General features: G+C 32.9%; 1 protein-coding gene across 13 annotated transcripts in view; it reads left to right on the top strand.

Annotated features, from left to right (window-relative positions):
- LCORL (ligand dependent nuclear receptor corepressor like) overlaps positions 1 to 18184 on the top strand; it is a 120063-nt gene that overhangs the window by 26052 nt on the left and 75827 nt on the right. For 12 of the 13 annotated variants that reach the window (XR_013993187.1, XR_013993188.1, XM_081045807.1 and 9 more), the window contains exon 2: positions 10598 to 10663. The exons of the other annotated variant lie outside the window; for it this stretch is intronic. Coding sequence is in view for 8 of the 12 variants with exons in the window: in XM_081045807.1 (XP_080901933.1) it covers positions 10598 to 10663 (66 nt within the window). In the remaining 4 variants the exon portion in view is untranslated. The remainder of the gene's footprint in view (positions 1 to 10597; positions 10664 to 18184) is intronic. 13 annotated transcript variants of the gene reach the window in all.

The raw sequence follows: 18184 nt of genomic DNA on the forward strand, positions 1-18184 counted from the left end.
TTTGTTTAAATCGTATGTTTTGTCTTTTGCAATTGAGTTGTATGAGTTCTTTATGTATTTTGGATATTAACCCATTATCAAGTACGTGGTTGCAAATATTCTCCATAGGTTGCCTATTCGTTTTATTGATGATTTCCCTTGCTGTGCAGAAGCTTTTTAGTTTGATGTAATCCTACGTTTGTTTTTACTTTTGTTGCTTGTGCTTTTGGTATCATATCCAAAAATATCGTTGCCAACACCAATATGAAGAAGCTTTTGCCCTGTGTTTTTTTCTAGGAGTTTCACAGTTTCAGTGATTTTTTTTTTTTTAAACCAAGATGTTAAGAATGAATAGGATTTATCCAGATGTGTTTTGAGGGTGGGTTGGAATGTATATAACAGGCTGAAGGAACAGCTTTGTGTGGATGCCTGAGGTGGGATATAGTGTGGCATTTTGTTGGATATAGTGGCAGGGATGGGAGCGAGGGGTTAGCATGGTACCTGATGACATATTGACTTCTCTTATATACTGAAATGCTGATTGTTTGTAATTTAAAAACAAATAAAAATAGCATTACAATATTAATATAGGAAAAACTTTTAGGTGGTAACTTTAAAAATATTAGGTAGGTGCAAAAGTAATTGCAGTTTTTGCAGTTATTTTTAACCTTTTAAACTGTAGTTACTTTTGCACCAACCTAATATTTTGAGTCTGATACTTAATATAAAACTATTCTCAGTTCATTAGAAAATAGAACTCTATCTTCTATCTGTGTACTGATGATCTCTAAGTCTGTTTCTACCTCTGGATGTTTTCATTTAATTTATGCCTACATATCCAAATTAGCATATCCCAAAGTGTAATCCTTTTATGTCTAGCAATCATATAAACCAAAACAAACAAATAAAAATACACTTCATGGATTTCCTGTCTCAGTGACTCTTTGTTCATTCTGTTTCTCAAGCCAGAAATCTTCATTCCTCTTACTTCTCAAGCCAGAAATCTTCACTCCTCTTACTTCCACCTTAAATGGGTTTATTGTTTGTGTACTGACTGAAAATGTACTTAATTAGATAATTGTTACCCAAGGAAAAGACTGTCAGTTTGTATGTTATGTAGGTCAAAGTTACCAGATTTGCTACTTGTATAATTGCATATGTTTAATCAGTTATCAGATATTAAATAGAATTGAATTTAGCAAATCAAGAATCTGAAGGTAAATTTACAAGTAGAAAAGCATTGTATCAGATGTATTTTCATTACAGAAATTTAGCATTTAATTTGTAGTCATCAAGTCAACTTTAATAATTAGCATTATGGTAAGCACAATGGAGAATGCAGAAAATTTCAGTATGGATACCTGCCCTCAAGTTTATAGTATGGTTACTTATTGTTAGCAAGTTCTGCCTCTGCTCTGCCTCAGTTACTGACTACTATATCTCACCATCACTTAGTAGGCTCATTTCTATAGTCATGTAAGTTCAGATATGGCTCTTTTAATTTTTTTTCACGTCAGACAGGTAATGTGCCGATGTCGTAACAAGATTTGTGGGAGGCACATCTCACACAAAAGCGTGAACACTCAATCATCAAACTTATGAACTACAAAAGGATCAGATATACCTGTTTTTTGACCAGGGTCAGGAGAGATTATGGTTCAGCATAAGTTTAGGCCTTCAGAAGTGATATTAGTAGGTCAAAAAGAACATAAAGGAAACTATGATTTATTGTTGTTGTTATTGGAGAAGACTTCAGATTTTTGTCCAGGGTTCGTCTTTTGTCCTAGCTGAGGGGCAAAAGATACGTTCTTCTTCCCTTTATAATAGATTTGGGGACTGTATTTTTCAAACCAAAGATCTGGATGTATCTTCCAAAAAGAGGTGGGTTTTTTGTTTTTGTTTTGTTTAGTTTGGGGTTTGTTAATCTATCCAGCAAAATGAGGCTATCATGGGATAGATTGAGATGCCAAATGTGAGAATGGCACTTTATGGTTTGTGAAAACAATAGATTTTCCAACATATTTCTGATTTCAAATATTCAAATTTGGAAGGTATACTACCCAAATCCCACTTTCCTGAACTCAGTTGAGTTTAGCTACACTTGGGATTGAAAAAGCTTTATTGATAGAGCTTACATACGTCAATGGTGTGGCACAAATAAGTACAGCAGACATTTAAAGACAACCATGCTAATGAGGAATGGTTTAATTAGGGTGCTTTCTTAGGAGACCTAGGATTTTGAGTCAAGCAAAAGAAGGGATGGAAAAGAACAAGAAGTAGAGGCTTATAGAGGCCAAGAAAAAGGAATGAACAGAGTGTTTTGGGAATAGAGTTGAGACCGGATAAGAACACCTGATTAGAATAGAGCATTGACTGATGGTGAAAGTGGCAAGTGCTGTGACAGAGGTTTGGCTAGGTAAACGAGAATAACTTAAAAATTTATTTTTTTAAATTTTCATTTAAAAAAGTATTTCTTGTAATTTTCTTCTAATTTTTACCTGTACATATAGAAGTTGATTTCACCTATCAGGGAAGGGATTAGGATCATCTGGTGAACTCTTCTATAATCACATAATCACATATCTCATAATCACATAAACATATCACATTGTACTTATATTTGCTTTCTCATCCTGTTAGTCTCAAAAGCTTTTTTTCCCCCAAAGATAGTTTTTCTTGTGTGTGCTCTGTATCGTGCTTTTGCTGTTAAATCATTGTTCAACCTCTACACGAAAGGCTCTGTATTTTTTAGAATCATGCAGTTTTTAGTATACCATGAGCATACAGACAGCAATGTTACCTTTCCATATGACACTCACTGGTGACTTGGATACCTAATTTTTAGTATTCCATCTTTACTCTAAATCCTGACCGTTACTCATGGTTAACTTTATTTTGCTTAAGGATAACCTCACAGTTCATCTAGTTCTCAATAATGACCTTCACCTTTCTCTGTTCTAAAAACCACTTCATGCCATATTTAAGAAAAAAATTGTCTATACTTACAAGAAGCGGAGTACAGCATTAGGAATAGAGACAGTGGAAATGTAATGGCTCTGTGCGATGTCAGAGGGATAGTGAATTGGGGGAGAGGAGTCCACACAGTGTGAGGGATATAAATGATAAATGTCTAAGTATTACTTTGTCTGGTGCACCTGAAACTAATTTAAAAAAAAAGAAAAAATATCTGAAAATAATTACAGACATGGTTTATGTAAGAAAGGTGATAAGACACAGCTTGGTCCCATTCATGTGCTTGGAGTTGACATAAAATAAAGTTAAAAAACATTGTCCAGGTTTAAGGTATAACTCACAGAGTACAGTTCTATGAGTTCTGAGACACAAACATTGGATAACCAAGTCCTCAATAATCAAGCTATAGAACAGTTCCATGATCCCTAAAAGTTTGTGCTTCTTTGTAGTCATCTCTTTACCTAGCTAACTCGGGCACTAGCAACCCCTGGTCTGCTGTTTGACTTTGTAGTTTTGCTTTTTCTAGAATGTCATATAAGTGGAATCATACAGTATGTGCTTTTGAGTCTGACTTTTTTTTTACTTAACAATATGCAATATGCATGTATCACTAGTTTTCCTTTTGCTATATAGTATTCTGTTGTGCCATAGTTTGTTTATTCATTCAACAGTTTGGTTGTTTCCAGTTTGGGGTCATTGAGAATGAAACACTATAAACCTGTGTACAGGTTTTTGTGTAAATGTACGAGGTGTGATCATAATATACAGTGTTTAAGTTTAAAAATATATAACTGTAAAAGACACATTGCCATTAGTTCCCCTCAAAATACTCCCCTTCGCTTTGAACACACTTACTTATTCTTGCCGCTTTCTGAAGCAGTTCTGGAAGTCCTCTTTTGTCAGTGTCTTTAGTTGCGCTGTCGTGGCTGCCTCAATGTCCTGAATCGATTCAAAACATTTGCCTTTCATGGTCATTTTGACTGGGGAAGAGCCAGAAGTCTCACAGTGCCAGATACCGTGAATAAGGTGGACGAGAACATACCGTGATGTTTTTATTTGACAGAAATTGCCATTCCAGAAGTGAAGTGTGACACGGAGCCTTTCCATTATGATCAACAAATAGGGTGAATGCTCCTGCCATGTGCCATCCAGCAGAAAGGCAGGGATCTTTACGGGAAGTGGTGCGTCGAACTTTAGTAACAGTGTGTGACAAGTTTCATCTTGTTCAGTGCAGTCAGTCAGGTGTGAGCTATGGTGGAGAGAACGTGGGTTTTAAAGTGTGCCTTAAATCCTCCTCTACCATGACAACGCTCCATGTCACACATCGCTTCTGGTGCAGCAGTTTCTGTCAAATGAAAACATCACTGTGTGTCCTCATCTACCTTGTTCACCAGATCTGGCACCGTGCGACTTCTGGCTCTTCCCCAAAGTCAAAATGATTCAGAACATCGAAGCAGCCAGGACAGCACAACTAAAGACACACAAAAGAGGACTTCCAGAACTGCTTCAGAAAGTTGTTAAAAACGATGGGATAAGTGTGTTCGAAGTGAGGGGGAATATTTTGAGGGGGATTAATGGCAATGTGTCTTTTACTGTAAGTTTTTTTAAATTTAAACATTTGCCATATTGTTTGATCACACCTCATAGTTTTTATTTCTGTTTGGTAAATATCTGGGAGTGGGATTATTTGATCATGTGATAGTGTATGTTTAACCTATTAGAAATGGTCAAACTGTTTTAGAAAGTTGTACCATTTTGCATTCTTTGCACAAAAGATTTGAATAGAGACGAATGGCAGTAAGTACATGAAAAAATGGTCAACATCACTAATCATTAGGGAAATGCAAATTTAAACTACATTGAGATATGATGACATTAAAAAGGTTTCAAAGCCATTAGAATGGTTAAAAAGAAAAAAAAAGAAAAATTAAATAAAAGAGAAACACACAATTGGCCATAGTAAGTGGTGCTGGGGATGTGAACTTCCACTGTAACTTTCATACATGGCTGGTGAGAATACAAAATGCTACAATAACTTAAGAACAGTTTGATTTCTTAAAATGCTAATCATAAGGAAGTTGGTGTGGCTGTTATAACACCAGACACAGTAGATTCAAACCAAGGAACAGGACTTTAGAACGGAAATAGGATAAAGAGGAACACTTTTAATGATGATGAGATCAATTCTCAAAGGAAACATAGTATAAAATATATATGCACCTAATAACAGAGCTTCAAAATACATGAGGCAAAACATGACAGAACTTAAAGGAGAAAGAAAGGACAGAAAATTAATAGAAATATAGAAGTCTTAAAGAACACTCAGTCAAGTAAGCCTAAATAAGATTTACAGCACACTCCCACTAGTAACTGCAGATACACATTATTTTCAAGTATACATGGAATAGCCACCATCGTAGTAGATCATATACCACCTATAAATCAAATCTCAATAAATTAAAAATGGTTGTAATCTTATAAAATATGTTTTATGATCAAAAGGAATTCAATGAGAATTCAGTAACAAAGATTTATGGAAAACGCCCAAGTATTTGAAAATTAAGCAACGCATTTATAACCTCTACAAAAAACAAGACATCATAAGGGAAATTACAAATATTTTGAGCTGAGTGAAAAATGAAAAGGCAGTTTATCAGGATTTATGAGGTGGAGCCAAAGTAGTGAATAGGAAGAAATTCATAGCTTTAAATGCTTTATTAGAAAAGGACAAAGGTCATAAATCAGTGATGTAAGCTTCTATCTTAAAAACTTAGAAAAATAACTGCAAATGAAACAAAAATAATTAGAATATAATAAAGATAGGGCAGAAATAAAAAACATTGAAATGGATGCACAATAAAGAAAATTGTTTAAAAAAAAAAAGAAAATTGTTGAAACTAAGTGGCATTTTGAAAAGATCAATAAAATTGCTAAAATTTTGGTCACAATGATCAATGAAAAAAAGAGGAGATACTTTAATATTAGAAATGAAAGAGGGATATCACTACAGATTCTACAGACATTAAAAGGGTAATAAAATCTTTTGAACAACTTCCTGCAAATAAATGCTATGACTTGTGAGACACAAATTGCCCAAACTGATTCAGTTAAGAAATAGATAAGCTGAATAATTATCTGTTTAAAAAACTAGATTGATAATTTAAAACCTTACCATAAAGAAAGCTCCAAGTCTGGTTTATAGTTAATATTACAATACACAAACTCAGAAAATAGAGGACAGCTCACTTCCCAGTTTGCTGTGTGAGGGCCATATTACCCTGTTTCCACAATGAAATAACGACATTTCAATAAAAAGGATGCCAAAAATCATTAGTCATAAAGAAATTGTAAATTATGACCACTATGAGATATCCATATGCATTCATTTAAATGGCTAAAGTTAAAAGGATTGAAGTACCATGTGTTGGTAAGGCTGTGGTACAACTGGATCTCTCATATGTTACTGGTGGGAATGTAAAAGAGTACGGCCAGTTAGCAAAACAACTGTTCAGTTTCTTAAAATATTAATAAAAACAAAACAACCTTACCACTCAGCGCAGCAATAACACTCTTAGATATTTATTCAAATGAAATAACATATATTCACAAAGAATTATTCATGCATGTACTGAATTTCGACAAAATGTCAGGATGTTTTAAAATAGAAATCCCATGTTATTTAAAACACAAAAAATTGTAAAGAAATAATTGAAAAGGGCATATCATGGAAGCAACAAAAATATTTTATAGGTATGTAATGTTAGACAATATAGTCTAATGCAAAAATCATTGCTAGAAATAAAAAGGGTCCCTTTATAATTATATGGAGTTCTATATACTGGGAACATGTAACAATTATAAATACTTAATAATATAGCATCAAATACATATAAAGCAAAAATTCAAAGAAATAAAAAAGAAATGACAAAGCCACAATTTTATGGAAGATTTTACATACTTTTCTCAAGAATTTATAGAACAGACAAAAACAAAACTGAGTAAGGATGATAAAAAGTACACAATTAACATGTTAACATAATGAACAAATTAGAAGATTGCATTCAGCAATTTTAGAGTAGGGAATTTTAAAAAATTGTTTATATCAATGATAAAAAGAGCAGAAAATTTCAAACGATTGAAATCATATTGGGCTTTTTTTTTACTACAATGTAATTAAGTTAGAAATCTATAAAAAGGGTAGACTATATATTTGGAAATGAAGGAAGATTCTTCTAAAAAACCATGAATCCAAAAAAGAGTCATAATGGAAATTAGGAAATATTTTGACTGAATGATGAAAAACTATGACATATCAAAAGTTACAGAATGGAGCTAAAAGGAATACTTAGATAGAACTTAATAGCTTTCAATGCATGTGTTATAAAGGAAGGCTGAAAGTTAATGAACTAAACATCCATCGAAAGAAGGAAAAGTAAGAGCAAAATAAACTCAAAATAGAGCACACAAGGAAGACGAGGAGCAGAAGTTAGTGGGTAAGAAAACAAATATACACTATAGAATATCAAGGAATAAAAAACAAGTTTTTAAGCTAAAAAAAATTAAGAAACTTCAAATGAGCTTGACTAAGAAAAAAGAGAAATCATAAATAACCGAAGTCAAGGAATAAAACGCAAAAAGAACATGAATGCTGATGTTGTTGACATTAGATAGATTAAAGCATATGATGAGGCATTTTATACAAATAAGTTGGAAAATATAATTGAAGTGGGCATGTTACCAGAAAACTATAACATAAGAAATAGAATACCTGAATAGTCAGTCCTGTGACAGTTAAAAAAATTCACCAGTTAATAAGCACTTCATAATGACTTTATTCTCGATTGGCATGCCTGATATGTCCTACTAAATATTCAAGCAAGGCATCCTGTGCTTTCTAATTTTTTTCCAGAGAGTAGAGAAAGAAAGAGCATTGAAACTCACTTTATGAGTGTAGCATAAAATTGGTATTAAAATTTGACCCAACTACAAATGAAATTTATAGACCAGTCTCATTGGTGAACACAGACAAAGACATTTTAAAGGAACTAGCAAGATAGAAAACCCAACAAAAATACATCATGATTATGTTGGGTTTTCCCAAGAATGGAAGAAGGTTGGTTTAACATTCAGTGTAATTTACCATATTAAGAGATTTAGGGAAAAAATGAAATGGTCATTTCAATAGGTTCAAAATAAATTTGATAAAATTCGACATCTGTTCATGGCAGGAAAAACTGCATACCAAGCTAATCATAAAAGAAATTTCCTTAATCTGATAAGTGGTATTTATTTTAAAAGAATATAACAAACGTTATATTTAATGATGAAACTTTCAATACTTTCCCATTTAGATACCCGCCAAGGATGCCCGCTAGCACCACTAATTTTCTACATCACAGTGGAGATCCTAACCAGGGCAGTAAGGCAAAAACAGGAGAAAAGAAGGCAATAAGGACTGGAAAGGAGGGGGGAAAAAAAATCTATACCACTATCTATAGATGATATATTTGTGTATATAGAGAATCTCCAGATAAATTATTATAATGAAAGAGTTTAGCTGTGTAACTAGATACCAAGTCAGTATACAAACATTAATTGTGTTTCTATAAACCTACAAGAAACAAAACTTTCAACTACAAGAAACAAAACTTTTAACTAAAGATATCATTTACAATAGCACCAACACTATGCAGTATGAATAAAAACAGGATATGTGTAAGACCTTGGTCTTACCTAGTGAGGAGCTGAGAAACCCAATAGAACAAAAGTTCAGTCCTTATTTGCGTTCTTCTTTTCAGGCTTACATGTAGGAAATGTTTATTTTAATGTTTAAATTTAGTAGGTTTATGTAGGGAGAGGCTATTCATTTGTCCAGTATACCACAGAATGATATCCTAAAACAGTTTTTAATATTATTTTTGGAGCACATTGATCGCTGCAAAATAGAATTTAAATATCTTAGTAATTTGGGGCTTGTTCAGTCTGAATCTTTACCTAGTTTGAAAGTCTTTTCTAGAGCATTTGTGAAAGCTTTCTAGTGGTAGTTCATTCACTTTTCTGCCTGAAATTTCCACTTATGGGAACTAGTACTGAATCATTTCACAAAGATTTTTATTAAGTACATATTTACCAAGTACTATGTTAAGTATGTTACTTTGTCAAATCTAAGACATCATAAGCTGTAAAATGCATCATTTCTTCATATTTTATTAAGTGAAAAAATATTGCTGCCTTTTGACTATGACACACCATTGATTTTAATTTGCATCTTTGATATCAGAGATGTTAAAATGTTTTTTAAAGCATCTAATGACTTATGAAACATTTCTGTAGTGGTATTTCTAGTTTATCTTTCATTTTTCAGATCTATCATGTTACCTTTAGATTTTTTTTAAAAAAGATTTTATTGGGGAAGGGGAACAGGACTTTATTGGGGGAACAGTGTGTACTTCCAGGATTTTTTTTCCAAGTCAAGTTGTTGTCCTTTCAGTCTTAGTTGTGGAGGGCGCAGCTCAGCTCCAGGTCCAGTTGCCTTTGCTAGTTGCAGGGGGCACAACCCACCATCCCTTGCGGGAGTCGAACTGGCAACCTTGTGGTTGAGGGACACGCTCCAACCAACTGAGCCATTTGAGAGCTCAGTGGCAGCTCAGCTCAAGGTGCCGTGTTCAATCTTAGTTGCAGGGGGCAGAGCCCACCATCCCTTGCGGGACTCGAGGAGTTGAACCGGCAACCTTGTGGTTGAGAGCCCGCTGGCCCATGTGGGAATCGAACCGGCAGCCCTTGGAGTTAGGAGCATGGAGCTCTAACCGCCTGTGCCACAGGGCCGGCACCCTTTACATTTTTTTTTTCCTCCCTAATTTAAGCATGCTTCCAGTAGTTCCTTCTGTTAGTTTCCCAGTTATTTTGCCATCCTGGTCAATTTTCCTTTGGATGCTTTGTAGTTTATCAAAAAGCTGATTAAAATTGAATATAATAGAGACTTCAAAAAAAATTATAAATTCTTAAAATTAGCATATCCAGAAAGTAGAATACAATGTAAACTCATGAACTAGGGTTTTGTTAACTAGACAAGATTTTCAGTAATATATTTCCTTAAAGCAGTCCATATCCATGAAAAAATTGTTCTGTTGTGATTTTTACAAGCAGGTTAAAATTTTATACACCATATTTTTCACAGCAAGAATTTCTCTCCATTGCCACTCATTTACTCATTTTTGTAATTGAGGTTAAAGATGCTTTTTTTTAAGTTAAACCTTTTTTGTAATGACTATAAACAGGATTGTAATACACATCTTTTCTAATTATTCTTCTCCTCTCTACAAAATTATTGCAAAAGAAATCTGCTCATAATGTTTTAACCTGGGAATATTTCTAAATGACAAAGGTGTTTACCTGTTTTTAGTAGTGAATATTTACATTTGAATGTTTTAATTTCTTTACAATAATGTGATTTCTGATAGTCGTGTGTGACTCTTGACTGTCTCGTCTATTGCCTAGTTCAATTTAATTCAACTAAAGGAAAAACGATACCTCACAGTATGACAAATTTTTAAGTTTTTGATTCCTATAGAGTTTATGGGTTTTTTTAATTGTAAAATTAAGCTTTTTCAGTAGTTAATAGATTTTTCTGTCTTTAATAACACAGGTTTTGAGAGTATTTTAGAAGGGCTTTATGGACCACGGCTACGAAGAGATCTCAGTTTATTTGAAGGTAATGTGTTTTTTTTATTTAAGATTTTAACCTTCTGTCCCATTTAACAAATGAAAAATGGTTGTTCTACACTAACTCTATACTAAACATGAATTTGTGATCTTGTTTAATTAGAAAATATTTTTAAATGAATAAATAAAATCCAAATATTGTTCCTATTATTACATGGTGTTATAATCTTTTTAAAAAATCAGTACACTGATCAAAAGAGAAAATGAAGGTTGGTTTTGGCTCAGAGATGAAATTTGATTTTTGTTATTTTATATATTACATTCCCTGACTTTTTAAAGAGGATTTAAGAGGTTCAGTTTAAATATCTCCTGTTGCTTATGATACAGGCAGCCTAGAACTCAGGTTGTCCCTCTGAAAAATCTTACCATGTGTGTTCAGAGTTTTATATTTATGTATAATGCTTCTGTTATTTATTATAGCCTACTCTTCCAAATATGTGAACATAAATCCTGGTGGAACATTGGGATCTGTGATGTAATTGCTGTGATATCATAGTTTAGTTGTTTCACTTCTTGTTGGGAAATGTGGAGCACTAGGAGAGAACATTTTTGTGGCCATCTGAAATTTTGTAGTACAGTTCATTTATAAAATGGGTAGTGCTAGTATAGATTTTCTACTTTGATTTTGACCGAATTATTTCTGAATCTTGTATCTGGACAGTTGTATGTGCTGTTACCTTCCATTCTTCTCTGGTACTCTCCATTCTACTAAGACCCAAGGTCCCAGTAGTCCTCAACGTAGTTCTCTCTTCTATGTATATATAAGTTTTTTGAGTTGAGGGAGTTCCAGTGACAGCTGGAGTAGTCAAAAGTTTTCTGCTCATTTTTTATCAATGTTGAACAGGATAGTTGAGTTATGAATCATAGAGTTGAAAGTATTTATGAAAGATCATTTGTTCTAACCACCCATAGTCAGTCAAATGAATGATATCCATGCAGAACATGACTTTGAGGATGGAGTCTCCAAAATGTAGGTGTTCTGGTGTTTTATCATTCTTATGGCTAAGATTTTTTTCACATATCTCTTAACTTTGTAAATATCTCTCACTTTATCATAGTTTAACACTGAATTAAATATTTTTACCCGATTTATTTATAAGTAATACTGACTAATTGTAGTTTCACCTATTTGGGCTTACAAATGAATAAAGGAAAAAAATCTAAACAAACAGGAATTTAACCTATGCCTGATATTTCTTCAGTCTTCCTTTTTTAACCTGCTGTTCTCATTTATGTCAGAAGTCAGCATTATACTTAATTGCCCTCTGATAACCCAAGTTGCAACTTGTGTCTTTTAGCCTCTTGCTTCCCCCACTTTCATTTATTTACTTATATTTTTATGTATATATTTAAATATTTATGTTCTTTCATAAATAGTTTATTATACAATGTGTGGAATGTTGTAAGGAAATAAACGCATGTATTTTGTTGTTAGGCTTGTATTTCTGTAGTATACAAGTAACACGTTTATTTTAGGAATTTAGAAAATACATTAAGCCAAAAAGAAAAAAATTAGTTCCATGACCCATAGATAACTTTTAACATTTTTATATAAATGTAAAATATGTTTGTATGTATTTATTCTTTCATTAAACTAGTATGTACTGTATATACTACAGAGAATGCCAAGAAATGTATACATGTTCTTAAGAAAGGAAAACTGTATTGAAATTACAATACTCGATATGTACCAATAACAAAAGATGACAAGTCACATTTGACTTCTGCAATTACAAGAGGTGCTCAGAGTGGTTACCATCAGCATCTAGACACTTTTGATTACAGCGTACTACTGTTTGAGCAACGCTGACCAAAGTGTCCACTTGTATACATTTTTTTTTTGGCAACCTCAGGGGTGCCAAAGTAGTGTATACTACTTTAATAAAAGAATAAATTTGGCAGGTGCCCAAAAAATGTATACATATCAGTTGTATTCATCTCTTGTTATCAGCATATATTGAGTATTACAATTTTAATATAGTTTGTTTGTTCTTAAAATGTGTATCCACTGTTTTGGCGCCCTCTGTATAGCGTGTGTGCCCCCTATCACAATTACAGCATTGGGATGTAGGAAGTTCTGGATCAGTTCTTCATGGCTGCACAGTATTTCATTGTGGGTCTATTATAATAATTAATTTACTATCCCATTGTTGTATATCTTATTCCGTTTATTATGTAATTCTGATAGATCTTATACTTTATGTCCTCTTTTGTGCTTTTTTGGTGGGGGGATTTATAAAATTAGCTAAGGTTTGGGACTCAGTCTTTTTCTCACATACGCACATACTTACTTCGTTGCCCTTTCGTACCCCAGATGTTCTAACTTTTCTCCAAATTTCTTAGGTAAATTCTTCCTCTTTTTTCTCTTCCTTTTATGAATTAAAAAAAAAAAGGCTTCTAATCAAAGTTATAGGCTCAAGAGTGATGACATTAATTGTAGTAATAAATCTTTATCTGTACAATGGTGAAGACAGCCACATTTTGAAGGAAAATTAAACCAGTGCTTTTAGTGTAGAGCCTTTTGAAAATGCATGTAGATGCTATCTAATTTTTAATTGTTGTAAACAAAACAGAAGGCCTAGCTTTCTGTCGTCTTTGACCTGTTCTCATGATTTTTTGTCCTTTTGAGGAAAACATACTATTATTTCTTTTTGGAGTAAGTCTCCAAAGAAACTTTGAATGTCATAAACTTTGTAGTTTTGTCTACTCCCAGAAAGGTTCCCTGTACTTTGCCTCTTTTCCTCTTTCATCTCCCCAAAACTTACTTTTCCTGCTATCACAGAACTTTAGTCAGTCCTTTGTAATGTCTTATTGGTGAGCCAGTTTCTTTCATCCATGGGACCATCTGATTTTCTTGCTCTAACTATGAATATTTACAAAATGATGAAAAGAGTACAGTAGGCCTGTGTAAACTGGCTGATAAGATCCCTACTGGTTTTTCTCTAGGTGTGTCCCCATTTCAAAGGGAGATCATATCAGAGGTCTGCAAGCTGTAGCTTGTGGGCCAAATCCAGCTCATTGAATGGTTTTTACATTTTTAAGTAGAAAAAAAATCAAAAGATTAATATTATGTGACATGGGAAAATTGTATGATGTTCACATTTAATTATCCAATTAATAAAGTTTTACTGGAAACAGCCTCTCTCATTTGTTGATGTATTATCTATGGTTCTACTTCCACAGTAGAGTTGAATGGTTTTAAAAAGAGAGCATATGTCCTGCAAAACCTAAAATATTTACTATCTGGTGGTTTATAGAAAAGGTTTGCTAACCCCTGACTTATACCGCTGGCTGAGATTTAATGGTTTTGGCTTAATATCTTTTTTTTCCAACTGTCAATACTATGATGATGGAGACAACAAAACTACTTTTTAATAAGATTTATTGGATGAAATATTTGGAATGCTTATTTTGTGTTGGGAACTGTGATTAGCAATGAGAAAAGAAAAATGAGTAAGTAGGATCTCTTCCTCCTAGGAACTCATGGCCTAGTATTAAATCAAAAGTCAGTCATTTTCTAATATGAGTTGATTATTTGTATGAAAGCCAGAGAATTTAATACTATTTTATAGTTATTTATGTAAATTATAATACTAGCTTTTATTAATGTATACACACAGACTTATCTGAATATATTCATCATAGTGTTTCTGATGCCAAGATTAGAGAAACAGGCTTAAATATCCAACAACAGGATATTGATTAAATAAGTTATGATATAGCTCTTTGTTGGACTATATTTATTTTTTAAGTGATTTAGAAGTATATTTGAGCATGGAAATACTTATGATAAATAAACATGGATATACTGCGATCGTAATTTTTTAAATAAGTAGTATTTTTAGAGCAGTTTTAAATTTACAGAAAAATCGAGTACAAAGTACTAAGAGTTCTCATATACTCCCTCTTCCCGCCTCCTCTTAGATTCCCCCATATTAACATCTTTCATTAGGGTGGCACATTTGTTACAATTGATGACGTAATATTGATGCATTATTATTAACTCAAGTCCTCATAGTTTACATTAGGTTCACTCTTTGTTGTAGTTGTGTGGGTTTTGCCAAATGTACAACGTCATGTGTCCACCATTACAGTATTATATACAGTAGTTTTACTGTCCTGAAAATTACTTGTATTCCACCGTTTCAGTCCTCTCACTGGTCCCCAAACTATGTCAAACACTGGTCTTTTTATTGTCTTTATAGTTTTTTCTTTTCCAGAATGTCATATAGTTGGAATCATATGGTATTTAGCCCTTTCAGACTCACTTCTTTCACTGAGCAATATGCATTTAAGGTTCCTTTATGTGTTTTCCTGGCTTCATAGCTCATTTCTTTTTATTGCTGAATAATATTGCCTTGTATGGCTGTACCACAGTTAGCCTAGTCCATTCACCTGTTTGAAAGACACCCTAGTCACTTTCAAGTTTTGGCAATTATGAATAAAGTGGCTGTAAGTATTTGTGTGCAAGTTTTTATGTGGACGTAAGATTTCAACTCATTTGGGTAAATACCTAGGAGATCCATTGCTAGATTGTGTGTTTAGCTTTGTAAGAAGCTGCCAGACTATTTTCAAAAGTGGCCATACTATTCTGCATTTCCACCTGCAATGAATTTTAAGTTCCTTTTTCTCTACACCCTCACCAGCATTTGATACTGCCAGTGTTTTGGACTTTAACCATTCTATTAGGTGTGTAGTAGTATCTTGTTTTAATTTGCAGTTCTCTAATGGAATATGATACTGAATGCTTTTTTATATGCTTATTTGCTCTCTGCATGTCTTCTGTTCAGACAGGTTTTGGTATTTGGGTAATGGTGGAATCATAGAATGGGTGAAGAAATATTTCCTTTTCTTCTGTTTTCTGGAGCAGATTATAGAGAAACCATCCAGGCTGGTGTTTTCTTTTTTGGAAGATTATTAGTTATTGATTTAATTTCTTAATAGAAACAGGCATGTTCAGGTTATTTTTTCTTGTGTGAGATTTAGTAAATTGTGTCTTTCAAGGAATTCATCCATTTCATCTAAAGTTATCAAATTTGTAGGTAACTAACGTTCGTAATATTCTTTTCTTATATTTTTAATGTTCGTTGGATCTGTAGTGATAACTCATCTTTTATTTCCGATGTTTTCTCTCCTTTTTTCTTGGTTAGCCTGGCTAGAGGTTTATTAATTTTATTGATCTTTTCAAAGAATCAGCTGATCCTAATTTTTTAAAAGGCATAGATAAACTGGAAGGACACACTACAAGTGTTAATCATTGTCTCTGGGTGATGGGATTATGAATAATTTTTCTCTGTATTTTTCAGTACATTTAATATGTAGTTCCATAATGAAAAATTATTTTTGATTACACTGCCCAGTGTTCACTATCTTTCTTCAAAATCAACATAATTATAACCAGTTTTTCATGACCTTCATGAAAAATCTAGTTCAGTACTTTTTTTTTTTCACTTTTTACTGAGCTTTGTCTTTGGGAACTCCAGATTTCTTTCCTATGGTTAAAAGGTACTGAAGAGAGTAAAAACACTCAAAATAAGTGTAATTACTTAAAATAAAATAAAAGCTTCTATTGAGTTTAGTAGGTGTTTTGCATATGTTTTTATGTAATTTTTACTATAGCCGATAGACTGTAGTTCTTATTATCCTCATTTTACAGATAAGGAAATTGAAGCTCAGAGGAAGTAACTTGCCCAAAGCAATATCTAGAATGTGGAAAGCTCGTGGTTTAGTACTAAGGTTCTCTAATTTCAAACTCTGTTATCTTTCTAAGATAGATTATGTCAGATTATTAGAGAGAGACTTTGACCACAAGAATACATATCCACAGTGGAAAGGTTGATCTATGACAGTCCTTTACTGTCAGTTTTCATTATGACATTGCCTTTTATTAATAAGGATGTTTCTGTAATTTAATCCTTTTGAACTTATACCTTCATGTATTAAAATGAGAGACAACTTTTTTAGAGAAGAATATCTTAATCATTGTCAAATTTTGTTTGAGAGTTAAAATGAATGTTTTGTTGCAGTGTTTATTTAATTTTTATGATATGAAAAGATAACCTGAACAACGGAGTAATCTGGCCTACAGTTGATATTTCAAAATATATAAAATGTATTCCCATATATAAAAATGTATCCTACCATGGTTGATTTGGACTCAAAATCAAAAGTTGCTATGGAAAGAGTAATAATTAAATATTTGTAAGTAAAGTCATAGAGTTTTGAACCCAGTACGATTTAATGGCATTTATATAATCATTGATTATTCAGTGCCATTTATTTAACTATGTAGATATTTATTTTAATTAACATTTCCTTGAAGAACTGATAAATGAGGATTATCTCAGCATGCCCAATTTATCTTACAAGTGGTAATTGGTTTAATTAATCCAAAGTTGTTTTTTGAATCAACATATCACTCAAATTTCATGAAACTTTATGATTTTTTTTAAAAATACCCCTTTTCTAGGCCTACCAGCCATTTTTTAAAAATCTCAATGCTAAATTGCTTTCGTATTCCCGATTTATGAGGTCATAGTAAAAAACAGTTAAGATTTCATTGATCTGTCAAAATTGTGTTGTGCTTCGTATATGAGTCAAGTTTTGGCTACAGAAATGCTGCATAACTGCTTCAAAATCTGCTTCATACTTATGGGTGATCTGATTCACTGGACTCCAGGCTGTACGTGGGGAACACATCTCAAGATTCCAGGTCACAGACTAAGGAGTAATGACAAGTTCTCTATTGAATGGTGGAAGCTCACGAGAGCTGGGGGAATTTGCTATGCCTTTTGAAGCCATAGCTTGGAATGGTATACTGTTACTTCTCCCATATTCACTGCATTGGTCAGAGAGGTCTGCCTCCCTAGTTAAGAGACACTGCATGATCCTACATTCAAGAGTGCTAATGTGTGATTCTGTTCCAGGGACAGAATGAAAGGTTGAAAAAAATTACAAATGTACATAGCTACAGTTCTGGGTTTTTAATTGTATAGATTGTATCAATCTATGCAATCTATGCAAAATTTTGATTTGTTGGGTTGTTTACAAAAAGTGATCAGTTTTCTTAAGCAGTTATTAAATTAAAATGATCTATTTTCTGCAAACTAAACTTATTAAATATGCTTATATGTGTGATAGTACAGTATTTAAAAAATAGATTGGTGATTCTACCTTGTTAATAATTAGCTTTTGCTTGGTTTTAGTAGTTTATCAAGTGTTTTCACATTTTTTTCATTTGATCCACAAATAAGTTAGGTGATGGGATCCTTATTTCGTAGGTGTGAAAATTAAAACAAAAACTTTGTGGGTTGCTGCTAGTCAGCTCCATCCCCGATTTCTGAAGACTTCAAATACAGTTATCTTTCCATTACCCTATAATGGATCTTATGTTCCAATTTCCTGCTCTTTCCAAGTTTAGATAAATATTAGGAATATTTCTGGACTACTGCCAAAATCAAAGGAAGCTATTACTACACTCTTTATATTCCAATAAGTTATATTATCTTTT

This window comes from Rhinolophus hipposideros, assembly GCF_964194185.1.
Source record: "Rhinolophus hipposideros genome assembly, chromosome: 1".
NCBI classification, from domain to species: Eukaryota; Metazoa; Chordata; class Mammalia; order Chiroptera; family Rhinolophidae; genus Rhinolophus; species Rhinolophus hipposideros.